The sequence below is a fragment of the Lissotriton vulgaris genome, chromosome 12 (assembly GCF_964263255.1).
Source record: "Lissotriton vulgaris chromosome 12, aLisVul1.2, whole genome shotgun sequence".
NCBI classification, from domain to species: domain Eukaryota; kingdom Metazoa; phylum Chordata; class Amphibia; order Caudata; family Salamandridae; genus Lissotriton; species Lissotriton vulgaris.
Window position 1 is genome coordinate 12,019,064 of NC_141700.1, and position 15,224 is coordinate 12,034,287.

Consider the following 15,224-nt stretch of genomic DNA (forward strand, 5'->3'; position numbering starts at 1 on the left):
GACACTACTGCCTGGACAGCCAAGTCCGGAGGGATGGCTTCTTTGACCGTTCCGTCCTCCAGGACTTGCTGGTGTGATTGGTTCGCAGACCAACCACCGGGGTTGGTATTGTTGGGGTATCTATTCTAAGGTAAGGAATCTAATACTAACCTGTTTCTTTCAGATGAACAAGTTACTTACCTTCGGTAACGATATGTCTGTAAGAAACAGTAGTTAGTATTAGATTCCTTACCGACCCACCCATCCTCCCCGTTCTGCGAACCGATATCTAGGGTTAAGGTCATCCCCTTTCAGGGCCCTAGTTTCAATGGCACCAGTGTTCGTTTTTATCATGGCTCTGCGTTTCTGGAGCAGAAAAGCTGTGTCTAAGAACTGACGTCAGCGCGCGAGGGCGGCGTCTATATACTCCGGCGACGTCATCCCGGCGCCAACGATGCTGACAACGGACGCGGAGCCGCAGACGGCACCTACCGACGCGCTAGGGTACTGTTACGCAAAAGTTTCCGGATCCAGTCTGACGCCTGGGAATATTCTAAGGTAAGGAATCTAAAACTAACTACTGTTTCTTACAGATATATCGTTACTGAAGGTAAGTAACTTGTTCCTCTGTGCTGGAAAGATTATTGTGGCGACTAAGATCCCGGGCGAGGCAGAGATGGCTGTCACTGACACTCAGTGGGCACTGAGATCATGAAGCTAGTATTCTAGGATACCTTCCATCAAACTCAAAAGTGGGAGGGGTTTTTAGGAAGTATGCTCCATGCCTTTTCTCGAAATCACTTGGCCTCATGTACCATGCCCAGTAGGCCCTGCCCTAGATGCCACAGCGTACCTTCCTGGGGCTTGCATGATTTGTGTCTTCAAAGCGTGGTGTTATTGACCCTATCGGGTGTGGTCTGTGGACTCCCTAGCGATGCCACTTCCTGCTAGGTCACTTCCTTCTATGTAACTTCCTATCATGTCATGTCATTCCCAGTGTAGGTCTTGTGGCAGTGGGAATGGGTTCTTTAAGGATGATGCCCGGTGCCCCTTCCGGAACTGGACTTCCAGGTGAGGGTTGATGAGAGCATGGCGTAACCCAGGAGAGGAGTGTTGCCCCTTGTTACGTCATGTCAGCCCCACCTTAGGTTTGAGTTTGATGGAAGGCACCTCAATGCCATTCAGGGAGTAGCATTGCCTTTGGCCATGTTATGCAAACCCTGGAGTTCACGGGAAGACACCTGAGTGTCCTACCGAGAGGGGTTTCACGGTGGCTAATTAATGTAAAACCCGTCTCAGGTTGAGTTTGATGGAGAATACCTTAGTGCACTGTGAAGAGGAGCATAGCCCCTGGTCCCATTATGCAAACCCCACCCTAGGTTTGAGTTTGTGAACGACGCCTCCATATGCTACAGAAAGGATTGTCACCAGGCGTGACATCGCCTAAATCCCGTCAAACCCAACAGAGAGAGGAGGAGGTGAGCAGCCATACGTCCTCCTTAAGATAGACTTAAACACAAGAAATACGGCAGCTGTAGGTAGGGACCACAATTCGTGCTCATACCTAAGCATAAACCATGATCATCTAAGCCCCGCCATGATTACGTTGATGGAAGATTCCTCCATACGCCACAGGATGGATGGTCACTGCTTTTCACATTATGCAAGCCACACCCATGTTTGAGTATGATGGAAGACGCCTGCATATGCTACACAAAGGTGGGTTACCACGGATCACATTATGTAAACCTCGTCCATGTTTGAGTTTGATGTAAGTCGCCTCTATACGCTACCGAAAGGTAGGTCATGCTTGTCACATTATGCAAACTCCACCCATGTTTGAGTATGATGGAAGACGCCTCCATATGCTACAGGAAGGTGGGTTACCACGGATCACATTATGTAAACCTCGTCCATGTTTGAGTTTGATGTAAGTCGCCTCCGTATGCTACCGAAAGGTGGGTCGCAGCTTGTCACATTATGCAAACTCCACCCATGTTTGAGTTTGATGGAAGACATCTCATTGTGCTACTGATCGAAAAGGATGATGATCATAACTAAGGTGGCCTGGGGGCACTTCACCTGTCTTCTTGACAAACAAAATGGCTGTCTCTTACCGGCCCCACAGGTGCCAGCCTCCCCTTGGAAGACTGCGGCCGAACTGTGAAAATGTTTTTTCAATTTTTTATGGGTGGAAATGATGTTTATAATCCAGCCTTAAGGTAGCAACAACGCATTCAGAACGCCTCTGCCCGACTCATCCTGGACATACCTCGACACAACCACATATCAGAACAACTGAGAGACCTGCACTGGCTCCCTGTCAACAAGAGAATCACGTTCCGTCTCCTCACTCACACACACAAAGCCCTCCACAACCTAGGACCCAGCTACCTCAACAATCGCCTATCCTTTTACACCCCCACCCGCCAACTACGTTCGTCCAACCTAGCCCTCACCGTGATCCCATGCATCCGAAAAGCCACCATGGGAGGAAGATCCTTCTCATACCTGGCGGCCAAGACCTGGAACTCCCTTCCCTCTCACCTCTGTTATACCCAGAACCACCTCTCCTTCAGGAAGCAACTCAAGACCTGGTTATTCGATCAATAACGAACCCCTTTCCCTTAAGCGCCTTGAGACCCTCTGGGTGAGTAGCGCGCTATACAAATTTCTGACTTGACTTGACTTGACTGGCACACTCACCCCCACACCGTGCATGCGCCACCCGGAAAGAGTTCGTAAACTTCCCAGAATGCAACAGGGCACAGAACTAACGGACCTGAAAGAAAACAATTCTTACTCTTTGCTGCAGTGTGCAGCTGTCAGCACAAACTTTCTTGATATGAGGGCTCCTCCGCAGATATGAGCTTTTGGTGTGCTGAGGAACAGACAGGCCATCCAGGGCTTGCTGTGAGGCGTCGCAATTTCCCCCCCAATAATACCTCCGTTCTGGTTCCCTGAAGAAAAAAAGAGAGGTGTGAGACAGCATTAAGGCTATGGTTACAGTCCTGCTCTAAGCATGTAGAGGCAAGTGACGTCCACCAGCCAGGTCCCTCAAAGTGATACGCACCCCCAACACTCTCTGGCAGATGCCCCCAAGAGTTTTACTTGGGCCCCATATTACCCAGAAACAAATAAGAGAACATTGAATTTCTATGAACCTGAAACTGACCAGTGATAACATTTGGTATCAGAATTGAATTTTCGACACTGACGCCCTCAAACAAGTGACCCCGACTGGCACATGGACCAGCATCCTGAAATACTGAACCAGACCACCCAATAAAAGGTGCACTTGTCATCAAATCTCCAAGAAATTACAAAATTCCTCCCATAAATCTCTGAAAACTTGCAGCTTACCACAAATCTCCCTCATTTGGTGTCATCTACACATTTGAGCTCAGTGGAAACCAAAAAGTGACGTCAGGATCTCCCAGGAGCGAACCTGACCCGAGCCACGCATGCTTGAAAGTAGCCATGACCCTCCTGGGGAGATGTGGTCTTGCATGGATGACATTGAAGCCACCTTGGCCAGGGGCCTCCCGCTTCGCATGGCTGACCAGGGCTCCATTGTGGTCGGCCTCAAACTTTGACTTTGTCCCAGTCAGAGGTGGCCAAATGTCCAGAAGTGACACTATTGGTTTCTAAGCACTAGAAAGTTTCTAATCTTTAAAAATTCATATCTCTGGTTCCCTACAGTGGATTATTTTCGTTTTGGTGTCATTTTAAAGATAAAAAAATCCTATTTTTATAAATTGGTGTTGGATTTTTATTGTGTGTTGTCTTCATTATTTACTGAATTGGTGCTTTTAACCACATGGGTGCTGCTGACGCATGACGAGCTGAGCTCGTCACGGCCGTTGGAACGTTCGCACGCAGCGGTAATTACCCCGCTGTGCTGAACGTTCTAAAAATGGTGTGGCCGTGACGAGCTCAACTCGTCGCCAGCACGGCGGTGCCGCGCACGCCCCCCCCCCCCCGCACATCGGGGGCAAAACACCCCGCAGCGAAGGGGTTAAATGCTTTACATATATGTCTCTGAAGTTAAGCCTGCCTGCTCGCAGCCAAGCTACCAAGGGTTGAGCATGGGAATCTTTTTCTGAGCCCTATTCTGAGCCCCAGACTATGCTAGTGTCTGTATTGCCTGCGGCCGATGCATTTTTGCAACAACTAATAACCCACTTTCCAACACTCAACTTATAGAATCAATAAACATCACACAGTTTGCACAGCTCCTGTTTGACCTATTCGCTGATCCATAGTTGATGTTCGCCTGCTTGCACCTGTAGAAATATCCTTCACCAATATCATCCCCCCTGCAACCATTCACCCGCTGCCCTGTGAACATGCTCAGGTTTGCAGCAAGCAGCCCCATCACCAGAAAAGAGTTTAGGTTATGTTATCTTATTACATTATATTATCTTAAAATGATTTCTAAAGCTCAGGACTGCCCCCAAAGGGGCTTCCCGGCGCTAGTCACGGGAGAGGCACAGCAAGTGCATGTCATGCCAGTTTACCTTAAGCAGTGCCTTACGAATGTGTACCCACATTTCAGGTCCACGCCGTAGACTCTTCCAGATATTCCGAAATCAACCCTCGTATTAACTCTCCAAGAGACCCCAACCCTGGATCTGTGGTCCCGGGTCCAACCTCGATTCGAAAATTCCCTTGGCTTAGGGGCAACACATTTAATTGCAGTGTATCTAATCTTTACCTCTGCTAATATCTGGACGGCCGCGGCCCGTGCAGGTAAGAACGGTGGGGCAGTGCGGCCGAGTTGGGGGATTTCGACAGAGTAACTCCAGATAAGTTACCCTGGCTTCAGATTGCCTACACCCAACTGGTTCCTGACTCAAGATGCAAAACTGTTGGAATGAATCACTTGCCGATACAAATGCCATACTAGCCACTGGACTACTGTGCCACAGATGAGGCCAGGATGCGACGCCGGTCCGGGGCTGCATTTCTTCCCCTCTGGAGGGCGCCTCGCCAGGGTTGTATGACGTTACAACGCATTTTTCACATCGCAACATCCTTTACAATGCATTCCATTACATCGCATTTTAAGAAACTACCTTTACAACGCATTCCATTACATCGTATACTACCTTTACAACGTATACCATTACAACGCATACCATTACATACTTTATGGTAAGTATTGGATAGTGTAGGGGTAAAAGTTACTATTCTAACTCCAGGGGGTGCAACAGTAGGGTTAGTGTTGGATAGTGCAATTGTACTATACATTGTATTGGTATGCGTTGTAATGGTATGCGTTGTAATGACTGCGTTGTAATGACATGCGTTGTAGTGACATGCGTTGTAGTGACATGCGATGTAATGGTTGCGTTGTAATGGCATACAATGTGAAGGATGTTGCGATGTAATGACTGTGTTGTAATGGTATGCGTTGTAATGACATGCGTTGTAATGACATGCGTTGTAGTGACATGCGTTGTAGTGACATGCGTTGTAGTGACATGCGATGTAATGACATGCGATGTAATGGTTGTGTTGTAAAGGATGTTGCGCTGTAATGACTGTGTTGTAATGGTATGCGTTGTAATGACATGCGTTGTAATGACATGCGTTGTAGTGACATGCGTTGTAGTAACATGCGTTGTAATGGTTGCGTTGTAATGGCATACAATGTAAAGGATATTGCGATGTAATGACTGTGTTGTAATGGTAGTGCGATGTAAAATTTGCGTTGTAAATGTTGTTTCCCCTCGCCAGGCAGTTCAGTCTGGACTGGACCTGTTTCAGCAGCCCCGAAAGCCAGAGCTTCTAAGATTGGATTCTCAAATTGTGCTACAGCTTTTGGCAAATTCAATCAAATTTTGCAAACCGGCCTATGTTCTAATGGGGCGGCTCGAATTATTAAATCGGGGCGAGTTGCAGGACAACCTTTAGGCAGGTTGGAGTTTGTGACCCTTTGCAATTTGGCTATAGCACAGGGATGGTGGCCCACAAGGAACAATAGAGCCGCATCCTTGAAATTGCATTTCAAAATGGAAACCAATTATTTTTTTAAAGGCTGCTTCCTTTAAAGCAAACAGACCTGCTTCTTTCTTTTTAAAATGTGCCCTTTAGAACCCCTTTAGCGGGAGCTGCCTGCTTCTCGAGGCTGGCACCATGATTCTCAAAGCAGAAAAGGCCCAAAGAGGACCCCTACCCCTTGGCGAATTATTTACCTTAACTTTTGAGTTGGAAACTCTTCAATGGTTTGTGACTGGAATCGCAAATGCAATGACTGATTCCCAGTTTGGACGCAACACCCGAAACATGCCCCTTTCAAATGACAATTCAGTAGGGGTCGGAAACAAACGTTTGATTTAATACAGTGGAACAGTTGATTTCTCTCGGGCAAATCCTATGATTTTTTTCGAATTACAGTGTTTGTTTTAGTTTAGTAGAGCTGGAAAACATGGTACCATTATTAACAGGCCTTTTTTTTATGTCACACCCGTCTCATGCCTCGTTAGATTCATTCGTTTTGCAGGACAGAAATATCCTTTTCTTTCTTGTATAGATCTTTTCTCGACCAGGCTCAAGGGGCCCAGCGTAGCTCGGATTTCTGACCTGGCTGCTGCAGACAGACTCCTGCGCGGGTGCATTAACCTGCTGAGAAGTCCTTCTGGTATATCTCTCTTACTGTGTCACACATGCTTCTAAGCGCTGTCAGTTATTTATTTATTTGAGTTTTATATAGCGCTGCCTAGACCCGGAGGTGTAGGGCTCATTGGGTTTGGCGCTTCCAGAGGGTGATGGTGGGGGGTTGCGAGATACAGGTTCTGAAAAGTCTGCGGCAGGTGCATTGACCTGTTAAGCAGCGTTACCCCCATAAGCAGTGTCACCGTTGTGCGGAATTACCTTGAATGCTCATGTCCAGTGTACTGACGGTACCAAACCAAGCTGCTGTGACACAGCTTTTAGGTTAATGCACCTGCTGTGGAGCTCTCTGTAACCTCCGGCTCACAGACCTCTCTGCCCCCCCATTGCAAAATGACCTTGTCCCCTCCGTCGGTTTCAATACGCAGGGATGCGCCTACCCCTGCGTTTCCGGGAGTGCGGACGCTAATGAAGCTGCATAGCACCAGCGCAAGCACCCTAGCGCCAGCGCAAGCACCCTAGCGCCAACGCAAGCACCCTAGCGCCATCGCAAGCACCCTAGCACCAGCGCAAGCACCCTAGCACCAGCGCAAGCACCCCAGCGCCAACGCAAGCACCCCAGCGTCAGCGCAAGCACCCTAGCACCAGCGCAAGCACCCTAGCGCCAGCGCAAGCACCCTAGCGCCAGCGCAAGCACCCTAGCGCCAGCGCAAGCACCCCAGCGCCAGCGCAAGCACCCTAGTGCCATCGCAAGCACCCTAGCGCCAACGCAAGCACCCTAGTGCCAGCGCAAGCACCCCAGCGCCAACGCAAGCACCCTAGCGCCAACGCAAGCACCCTAGCGCCAGCGCAAGCACCCTAGCGCCAGCGCAAGCACCCTAGTGCCAGCGCAAGCACCCCAGCGCCAACGCAAGCACCCTAGCGCCAACGCAAGCACCCTAGCGCCATCGCAAGCACCCTAGCACCAGCGCAAGCACCCTAGCGCCAGCGCAAGCACCCTAGCACCAGCGCAAGCACCCTAGCGCCAGCGCAAGCACCCCAGCGCCAACGCAAGCACCCCAGCGTCAGCGCAAGCACCCTAGCACCAGCGCAAGCACCCTAGCGCCAGCGCAAGCACCCCAGCGCCAGCGCAAGCACCCCAGCGCCATCGCAAGCACCCTAGCGCCAACGCAAGCACCCTAGCGCCAACGCAAGCACCATAGCGCCAACGCAAGCACCCCAGCGCCAACGCAAGCACCCCAGCGCCAACGCAAGCACCCTAGCGCCAGCGCAAGCACCCTAGCGCCAACGCAAGCACCCTAGGGCCAACGCAAGCACCCTAGCGCCAGCGCAAGCACCCTAGCGCCACGCAAGCACCCTAGCGCCAACGCAAGCACCCTAGCGCCAACGCAAGCACCCTAGCGCCAACACAAGCACCATAGCGCCAACGCAAGCACCCCAGCGCCAACGCAAGCACCCTAGCGCCAGTGCAAGCACCCTAGCGCCAATGCAAGCACCCTAGCGCCAGCGCAAGCACCCTAGCGCCAGCGCAAGCACCCTAGCGCCAGCGCAAGCACCCTAGCGCCAACGCAAGCACCATAGCGCCAACGCAAGCACCCCAGCGCCATCGCAAGCACCCCAGCGCCAGCGCAAGCACCCTAGCGCCAACGCAAGCACCCTAGCGCCAGTGCAAGCACCCTAGCGCCAGCGCAAGCACCCTAGCGCCAGCGCAAGCACCCTAGCGCCAACGCAAGCACCCTAGCGCCAACACAAGCACCCTAGCGCCAGCGCAAGCACCCTAGCGCCACGCAAGCACCCTAGCGCCAACGCAAGCACCCTAGCGCCAACGCAAGCACCCTAGCGCCAACGCAAGCACCATAGCGCCAACGCAAGCACCCCAGCGCCAACGCAAGCACCCTAGCACCAACGCAAGCACCCTAGCACCAGCGCAAGCACCCTAGCGCCAACGCAAGCACCCTAGCGCCAACGCAAGCACCCTAGCACCAGCGCAAGCACCCTAGCGCCAGCGCAAGCACCCTAGTGCCAACGCAAGCACCCTAGCGCCAACGCAAGCACCCTAGCGTCAACGCAAGCACCCTAGCGCCAACGCAGGCACCCCAGCGAAAGCACCCTAGCGCCAACGCAAGCACCCTAGCGCCAGCGCAAGCACCCTAGCGCCAACGCAAGCACCCTAGTGCCAACGCAAGCACCCTAGTGCCAACGCAAGCACCCTAGCGCCAACGCAAGCACCCTAGCGCCAGCGCAAGCACCCTAGCGCCAACGCAAGCACCCTAGCGCCAACGCAAGCACCCTAGAGCCAACGCAAGCACCCTAGCGCCAGCGCAAGCACCCTAGCGCCAACACAAGCACCCTAGCGCCAGCGCAAGCACCCTAGCACCAGCGCAAGCACCCTGGCGCCAGCGCAAGCACCCTAGTGCCAACGCAAGCACCCTAGAGCCAACGCAAGCACCCTAGCGCCAACGCAAGCACCCTAGCGCCAGCGCAAGCACCCTAGAACCAACGCAAGCACCCTAGCGCCAACGCAGGCACCCTAGCGCCAACGCAAGCACCCTAGCGCCAACGCAGGCACCCCAGCGAAAGCACCCTAGCGCCAACGCAAGCACCCTAGCGCCAGCGCAAGCACCCCAGCGCCATCGCAAGCACCCTAGCGCCAACGCAAGCACCCTAGCGCCAACGCAAGCACCATAGCGTCAACGCAAGCACCCCAGCGCCAACGCAAGCACCCCAGCGCCAACGCAAGCACCCTAGCGCCAGCGCAAGCACCCTAGCGCCAACGCAAGCACCCTAGGGCCAACACAAGCACCCTAGCGCCAGCGCAAGCACCCTAGCGCCACGCAAGCACCCTAGCGCCAACGCAAGCACCCTAGCGCCAACGCAAGCACCCTAGCGCCAACACAAGCACCATAGCGCCAACGCAAGCACCCCAGCGCCAACGCAAGCACCCTAGCGCCAATGCAAGCACCCTAGCGCCAGCGCAAGCACCCTAGCGCCAGCGCAAGCACCCTAGCGCCAACGCAAGCACCATAGCGCCAACGCAAGCACCCCAGCGCCAACGCAAGCACCCCAGCGCCAGCGCAAGCACCCTAGCGCCAACGCAAGCACCCTAGCGCCAGTGCAAGCACCCTAGCGCCAGTGCAAGCACCCTAGCGCCAGCGCAAGCACCCTAGCGCCAACGCAAGCACCCTAGCGCCAACACAAGCACCCTAGCGCCAGCGCAAGCACCCTAGCGCCACGCAAGCACCCTAGCGCCAACACAAGCACCCTAGCGCCAACGCAAGCACCCTAGTGCCAACGCAAGCACCATAGCGCCAACGCAAGCACCCCAGCGCCAACGCAAGCACCCTAGCGCCAGCGCAAGCACCCTAGCGCCAACGCAAGCACCCTAGCACCAACGCAAGCACCCTAGCACCAGCGCAAGCACCCTAGCGCCAGCGCAAGCACCCTAGTGCCAACGCAAGCACCCTAGCGCCAACGCAAGCACCCTAGCGTCAACGCAAGCACCCTAGCGCCAACGCAGGCACCCCAGCGAAAGCACCCTAGCGCCAACGCAAGCACCCTAGCGCCAGCGCAAGCACCCTAGCGCCAACGCAAGCACCCTAGTGCCAACGCAAGCACCCTAGTGCCAACGCAAGCACCCTAGCGCCAACGCAAGCACCCTAGCGCCAGCGCAAGCACCCTAGCGCCAACGCAAGCACCCTAGAGCCAACGCAAGCACCCTAGCGCCAGCGCAAGCACCCTAGCGCCAACACAAGCACCCTAGCGCCAGCGCAAGCACCCTAGCACCAGCGCCAGCGCAAGCACCCTAGTGCCAACGCAAGCACCCTAGAGCCAACGCAAGCACCCTAGCGCCAACGCAAGCACCCTAGCGCCAGCGCAAGCACCCTAGAACCAACGCAAGCACCCTAGCGCCAACGCAGGCACCCTAGCGCCAACGCAAGCACCCTAGCGCCAACGCAAGCACCCTAGCGCCAACGCAAGCACCCTAGCACCAGCGCAAGCACCCTAGCACCAGCGCAAGCACCCTAGCGCCAACGCAGACACCCCAGCGAAAGCACCCTAGCGCCAACGCAGGCACCCTAGCGCCAGCGCAAGCACCCTAGCGCCAGCGCAAGCACCCTAGAACCAACGCAAGCACCCTAGCGCCAACGCAAGCACCCTAGCGCCAACGCAGGCACCCTAGCACCAACGCAAGCACCCTAGCACCAGCGCAAGCACCCTAGCGCCAACGCAGGCACCCTAGCGCCAACGCAGGCACCCCAGCGAAAGCACCCTAGCGCCAACGCAAGCACCCTAGCGCCAGCGCAAGCACCCTAGCGCCAACGCAAGCACCCTAGTGCCAACGCAAGCACCCTAGTGCCAACGCAAGCACCCTAGCGCCAACGCAAGCACCCTAGCGCCAGCGCAAGCACCCTAGCGCCAACGCAAGCACCCTAGCGCCAACGCAAGCACCCTAGAGCCAACGCAAGCACCCTAGCGCCAGCGCAAGCACCCTAGCGCCAACACAAGCACCCTAGCGCCAGCGCAAGCACCCTAGCACCAGCGCAAGCACCCTGGCGCCAGCGCAAGCACCCTAGCGCCAACGCAAGCACCCTAGAGCCAACGCAAGCACCCTAGCGCCAACGCAAGCACCCTAGCGCCAGCGCAAGCACCCTAGAACCAACGCAAGCACCCTAGCGCCAACGCAGGCACCCTAGCGCCAACGCAAGCACCCTAACGCCAGCGCAAGCACCCTAGCGCCAACGCAAGCACCCTAGCGCCAACGCAAGCACCCTAGAGCCAACGCAAGCACCCTAGCACCAGCGCAAGCACCCTAGCACCAGCGCAAGCACCCTAGCGCCAACGCAGGCACCCCAGCGAAAGCACCCTAGCGCCAACGCAGGCACCCTAGCGCCAGCGCAAGCACCCTAGCGCCAGCGCAAGCACCCTAGAATCAACGCAAGCACCCTAGCGCCAACGCAAGCACCCTAGCGCCAACGCAGGCACCCTAGCACCAACGCAAGCACCCTAGCACCAGCGCAAGCACCCTAGCGCCAACGCAGGCACCCCAGCGAAAGCACCCTAGCGCCAACGCAAGCACCCTAGCGCCAACGCAGGCACCCTAGCGCCAGCGCAAGCACCCTAGCGCCAACGCAAGCACCCCAGCGAAAGCACCCTAGCGCCAACGCAAGCACCCTAGCGCCATCGCAAGCACCCTAGCGCCAACGCAAGCACCCTAGCACCATCGCAAGCACCCTAGCGCCAGCGCAAGCACCCTTGCGCCAACGCAAGCACCCCAGCGAAAGCACCCTAGCGCCAACGCAAGCACCCTCGCGCCATCGCAAGCACCCAAGCGCCAACGCAAGCACCCTAGCGCCATCGCAAGCACCCTAGCGCCAACGCAAGCACCCTAGCACCATCGCAAGCACCCTAGCGCCAGCGCAAGCACCCTAGCGCCATTTTGCTCTGGCGCCTGCGCTGCAGGGGGGGTTGTTTATGTGCCGGAATGGACATCTTCCCTGCACATAAACAATCTTAACAGGCGATTTGCTGTTTCGGTGTGTGCTGAAGAATGCAAAACATGTGGAAAGATGAATTTACGCGGAGAAATACAGCATTTCTCCTCATATCTCCTGTTTAAGATCAGGTATGTCCTGGTCTTATTTTTTTGCACTGCCCCATACCTTGCAAATATGGGGCAGCGTCAAAAAACAGTGGGTGTTGTGGCGGAAGGCCCACTGCAACACCCATTGTATGCCCCTTTCACGCGAAGTAGTGCGTGAATATGGGCATTATTTACAAGGCGGCGTTAAGCCACAAAAAGTCAAAGGGGTTAAAGCTACGAGTCACTAAAAGCGACATTCTGGTGGTGTTAAGTCCTTGTAAATATGCCCCAGGACTTTGTTCTGAATAAAATTGATGATGCATGATGCAATGAACCCACAAACCCTCTATCAATCTTCACAAGGAACAGGGCTCCCACTTTCCAAGAGCCCTTGGAAATTGATCTTTCTGTCTGTCTCAACTCTGTCTATGTGTCTATCTTAACTTCTCCCTTCTCTGGTTACCTGTTACTTTGTCTCACCTCTGTCTATGTGTGCATCTTGACCTCACCCCCTCTCTCTGGTTACCTGTCACTCTGTCTATCTGTGTATCTTAACCTCTCCCTGTTTACCTTACACTCTGTCTCTCTGTCTGTCTCACCTCTGTCTATGTGAGTATCTTAAGCTCTCCCCTCTCTGGTTACCTGTCATACTGTCTCTCTGTCTGTCTCACCTCTGTCTATGTGAGTATCTTAAGCTCTCCCCTCTCTGGTTACCTGTCACACTGTCTCTCTGTCTGTCTCACCTCTGTCTATGTGAGTATCTTAAGCTCTCCCCTCTCTGGTTACCTGTCTCACTGTCTCTCTGTCTGTCTCACCTCTGTCTATGTGCGTATCTTAAGCTCTCCCCTCTCTGGTTACCTGTCACACTGTCTCTCTGTCTGTCTCACCTCTGTCTATGTGCGTATGTTAAGCTCTCCCCTCTCTGGTTACCTGTCACACTGTCTCTCTGTCTGTCTCACCGCTGTCTATGTGAGGATCTTAAGCTCTCCCCTCTCTGGTTACCTGTCACACTGTCTCTCTGTCTGTCTCTCCTCTGTCTATGTGAGTATCTTAAGCTCTCCCCTCTCTGGTTACCTGTCACTCTGTCTATCTGTGTATCTTAACCGCTCCCTGTTTACCTCTCACTCTGTCTCTCTGTCTGTCTCACCTCTGTCTATGTGAGTATCTTAAGCTCTCCCCTCTCTGGTTACCTGTCACACTGTCTCTCTGTCTGTCTCACCTCTGTCTATGTGAGTATCTTAAGCTCTCCCCTCTCTGGTTACCTGTCTCACTGTCTCTCTGTCTGTCTCACCTCTGTCTATGTGCGTATCTTAAGCTCTCCTCTCTCTGGTTACCTGTCACACTGTCTCTCTGTCTGTCTCACCTCTGTCTATGTGCGTATCTTAAGCTCTCCCCTCTCTGGTTACCTGTCACACTGTCTCTCTGTCTGTCTCACCTCTGTCTATGTGAGGATCTTAAGCTCTCCCCTCTCTGGTTACCTGTCACACTGTCTCTCTGTCTGTCTCACCTCTGTCTATGTGCGTATCTTAAGCTCTCCCCTCTCTGGTTACCTGTCACACTGTCTCTCTGTCTGTCTCACCACTGTCTATGTGAGTATCTTAAGCTCTCCCCTCTCTGGTTACCTGTCACTCTGTCTCTGTCTCACCTGTCTATGTGAGTATCTTAAGCTCTCCCCTCTCTGGTTACCTGTCACACTGTCCCTCTGTCTGTCTCTCCTCTGTCTGTGTGAGTATCTTAAGCTCTCCCCTCTCTGGTTACCTGTCACTCTGTCTCTCTGTCTTTCTCACCTCTGTCTATGTGAGTATCTTAACCTCTTCCCCTTTCTCTGGTTACCTCCATCTATCGCTCTGTCTGTCAGTCTGTACCCACTGTCACCCCTAAGTCTTTTTTGGCGCCCTGGGCAAGACCTATTCCAGCTGTTTGTGTGACACATTTCTTGAAACATGTGTGTGTAATTCTATATTATGCAGGCTTGAATTAGCAGAAATTGGATAATAAATATTCAAGCTTGTTCCAAACAAGGGGCCTGACCATAGGTCTTTCCCAATACTGTATAAGGTGACACTGTCTCAAATCCTGCCTTAGATTTTGCAATAACAGTTGTAAATATTACTGGGAGGCGCCTTGTGGCTCTCCGGAGTCTTGTGGGCACTACATGGATATTCAGATATAATTAAAAGAAGCTGTTTGTGAGTATCAGTGAGATGTGGAGGGGGGTGGTCCCCCCCCACAGGTGCCTCCCCCCCCCCTTCCCCCCTCCCCCCTAGGTGTACTCACCGGCCCGCACGCCCACCAGCAGGGCCAACAGGAGTAGTGTCGGCATGTCGCTCTTCTGCTGCCGGTCTCCCCCCTCCAGCCGATCTTCCCTCCCTCTGGGGGTGCTGCCCCTGCCCCAGCCCTCTCTCACTTTTATACAGCTCTGAGAGGGCAGATCTGAGAAGGCGGGCCTGGTGCTCGGAAACCTTTCAGCTGACTCATTACTTTAAAACATTTTTTTTTTTTTTGTGGGTCCTTTGCATGGTTTGCTGCTGGCCTCGACCACAGCAGTATGTGTTGCTCGGCTACTTGGGGTCTCCTATCCAGGCCCCCCACTTTTCCTGTGTGTTCTGCTCAATGGTCATCTTACTCCTTAGACAAAAGTTCTGGGGGCGCCCAGTGCGACAATGTCTGTTGGCGCCCCCCAATGCCCACCTCCACCAAGGATTCCCTCAGCACCACCCTTTAACAGCGCCCAAGTCTCCATGACCACTCTCTCTCAGATGCATATATAGCGCCACTCATACCAGTGTAGGGTGTCAGAGCAGTTTGCATCACACACACATTACACAAAGACAATCAGTCATACGTGTGTAACTCAACGTATAGGAATTGTTACATTCTTCAGAGGACTACAAGGTGTAGGAGTCACACGTCATCCGTACTGGTGGTGGGCAGTATAGTTTCGGAGTGCTCCGTCTAGAGAAGCACAAACTCGGAATTTAAAAAGAAACACCATAGCTGGGGGTTCTCTTTAATAATGAGAATAGATTTCTGCCTAAATTAATCC

General features: G+C 53.8%; 1 protein-coding gene across 3 annotated transcripts in view; it reads right to left on the minus strand.

Annotated features, from left to right (window-relative positions):
• Nucleotides 1–14,572, minus strand: part of LOC147673044 (duodenase-1-like) — a 60,925-nt gene extending 46,353 nt beyond the window's left edge. For 2 of the 3 annotated variants that reach the window (XR_015302593.1, XM_086946722.1), the window contains exons 1-2: nucleotides 14,456–14,572; nucleotides 2,783–2,939 (exon numbers count right to left, since the gene is read on the minus strand). Coding sequence is in view for 2 of the 3 variants with exons in the window: in XM_086946722.1 (XP_086802848.1) it covers nucleotides 2,783–2,939; nucleotides 14,456–14,501 (203 nt within the window). In the remaining variant the exon portion in view is untranslated. The remainder of the gene's footprint in view (nucleotides 1–2,782; nucleotides 2,940–14,455) is intronic. The other variant, XM_086946723.1, reaches the window with a different exon arrangement.
• Nucleotides 14,573–15,224: the final 652 nt, after the last annotated feature.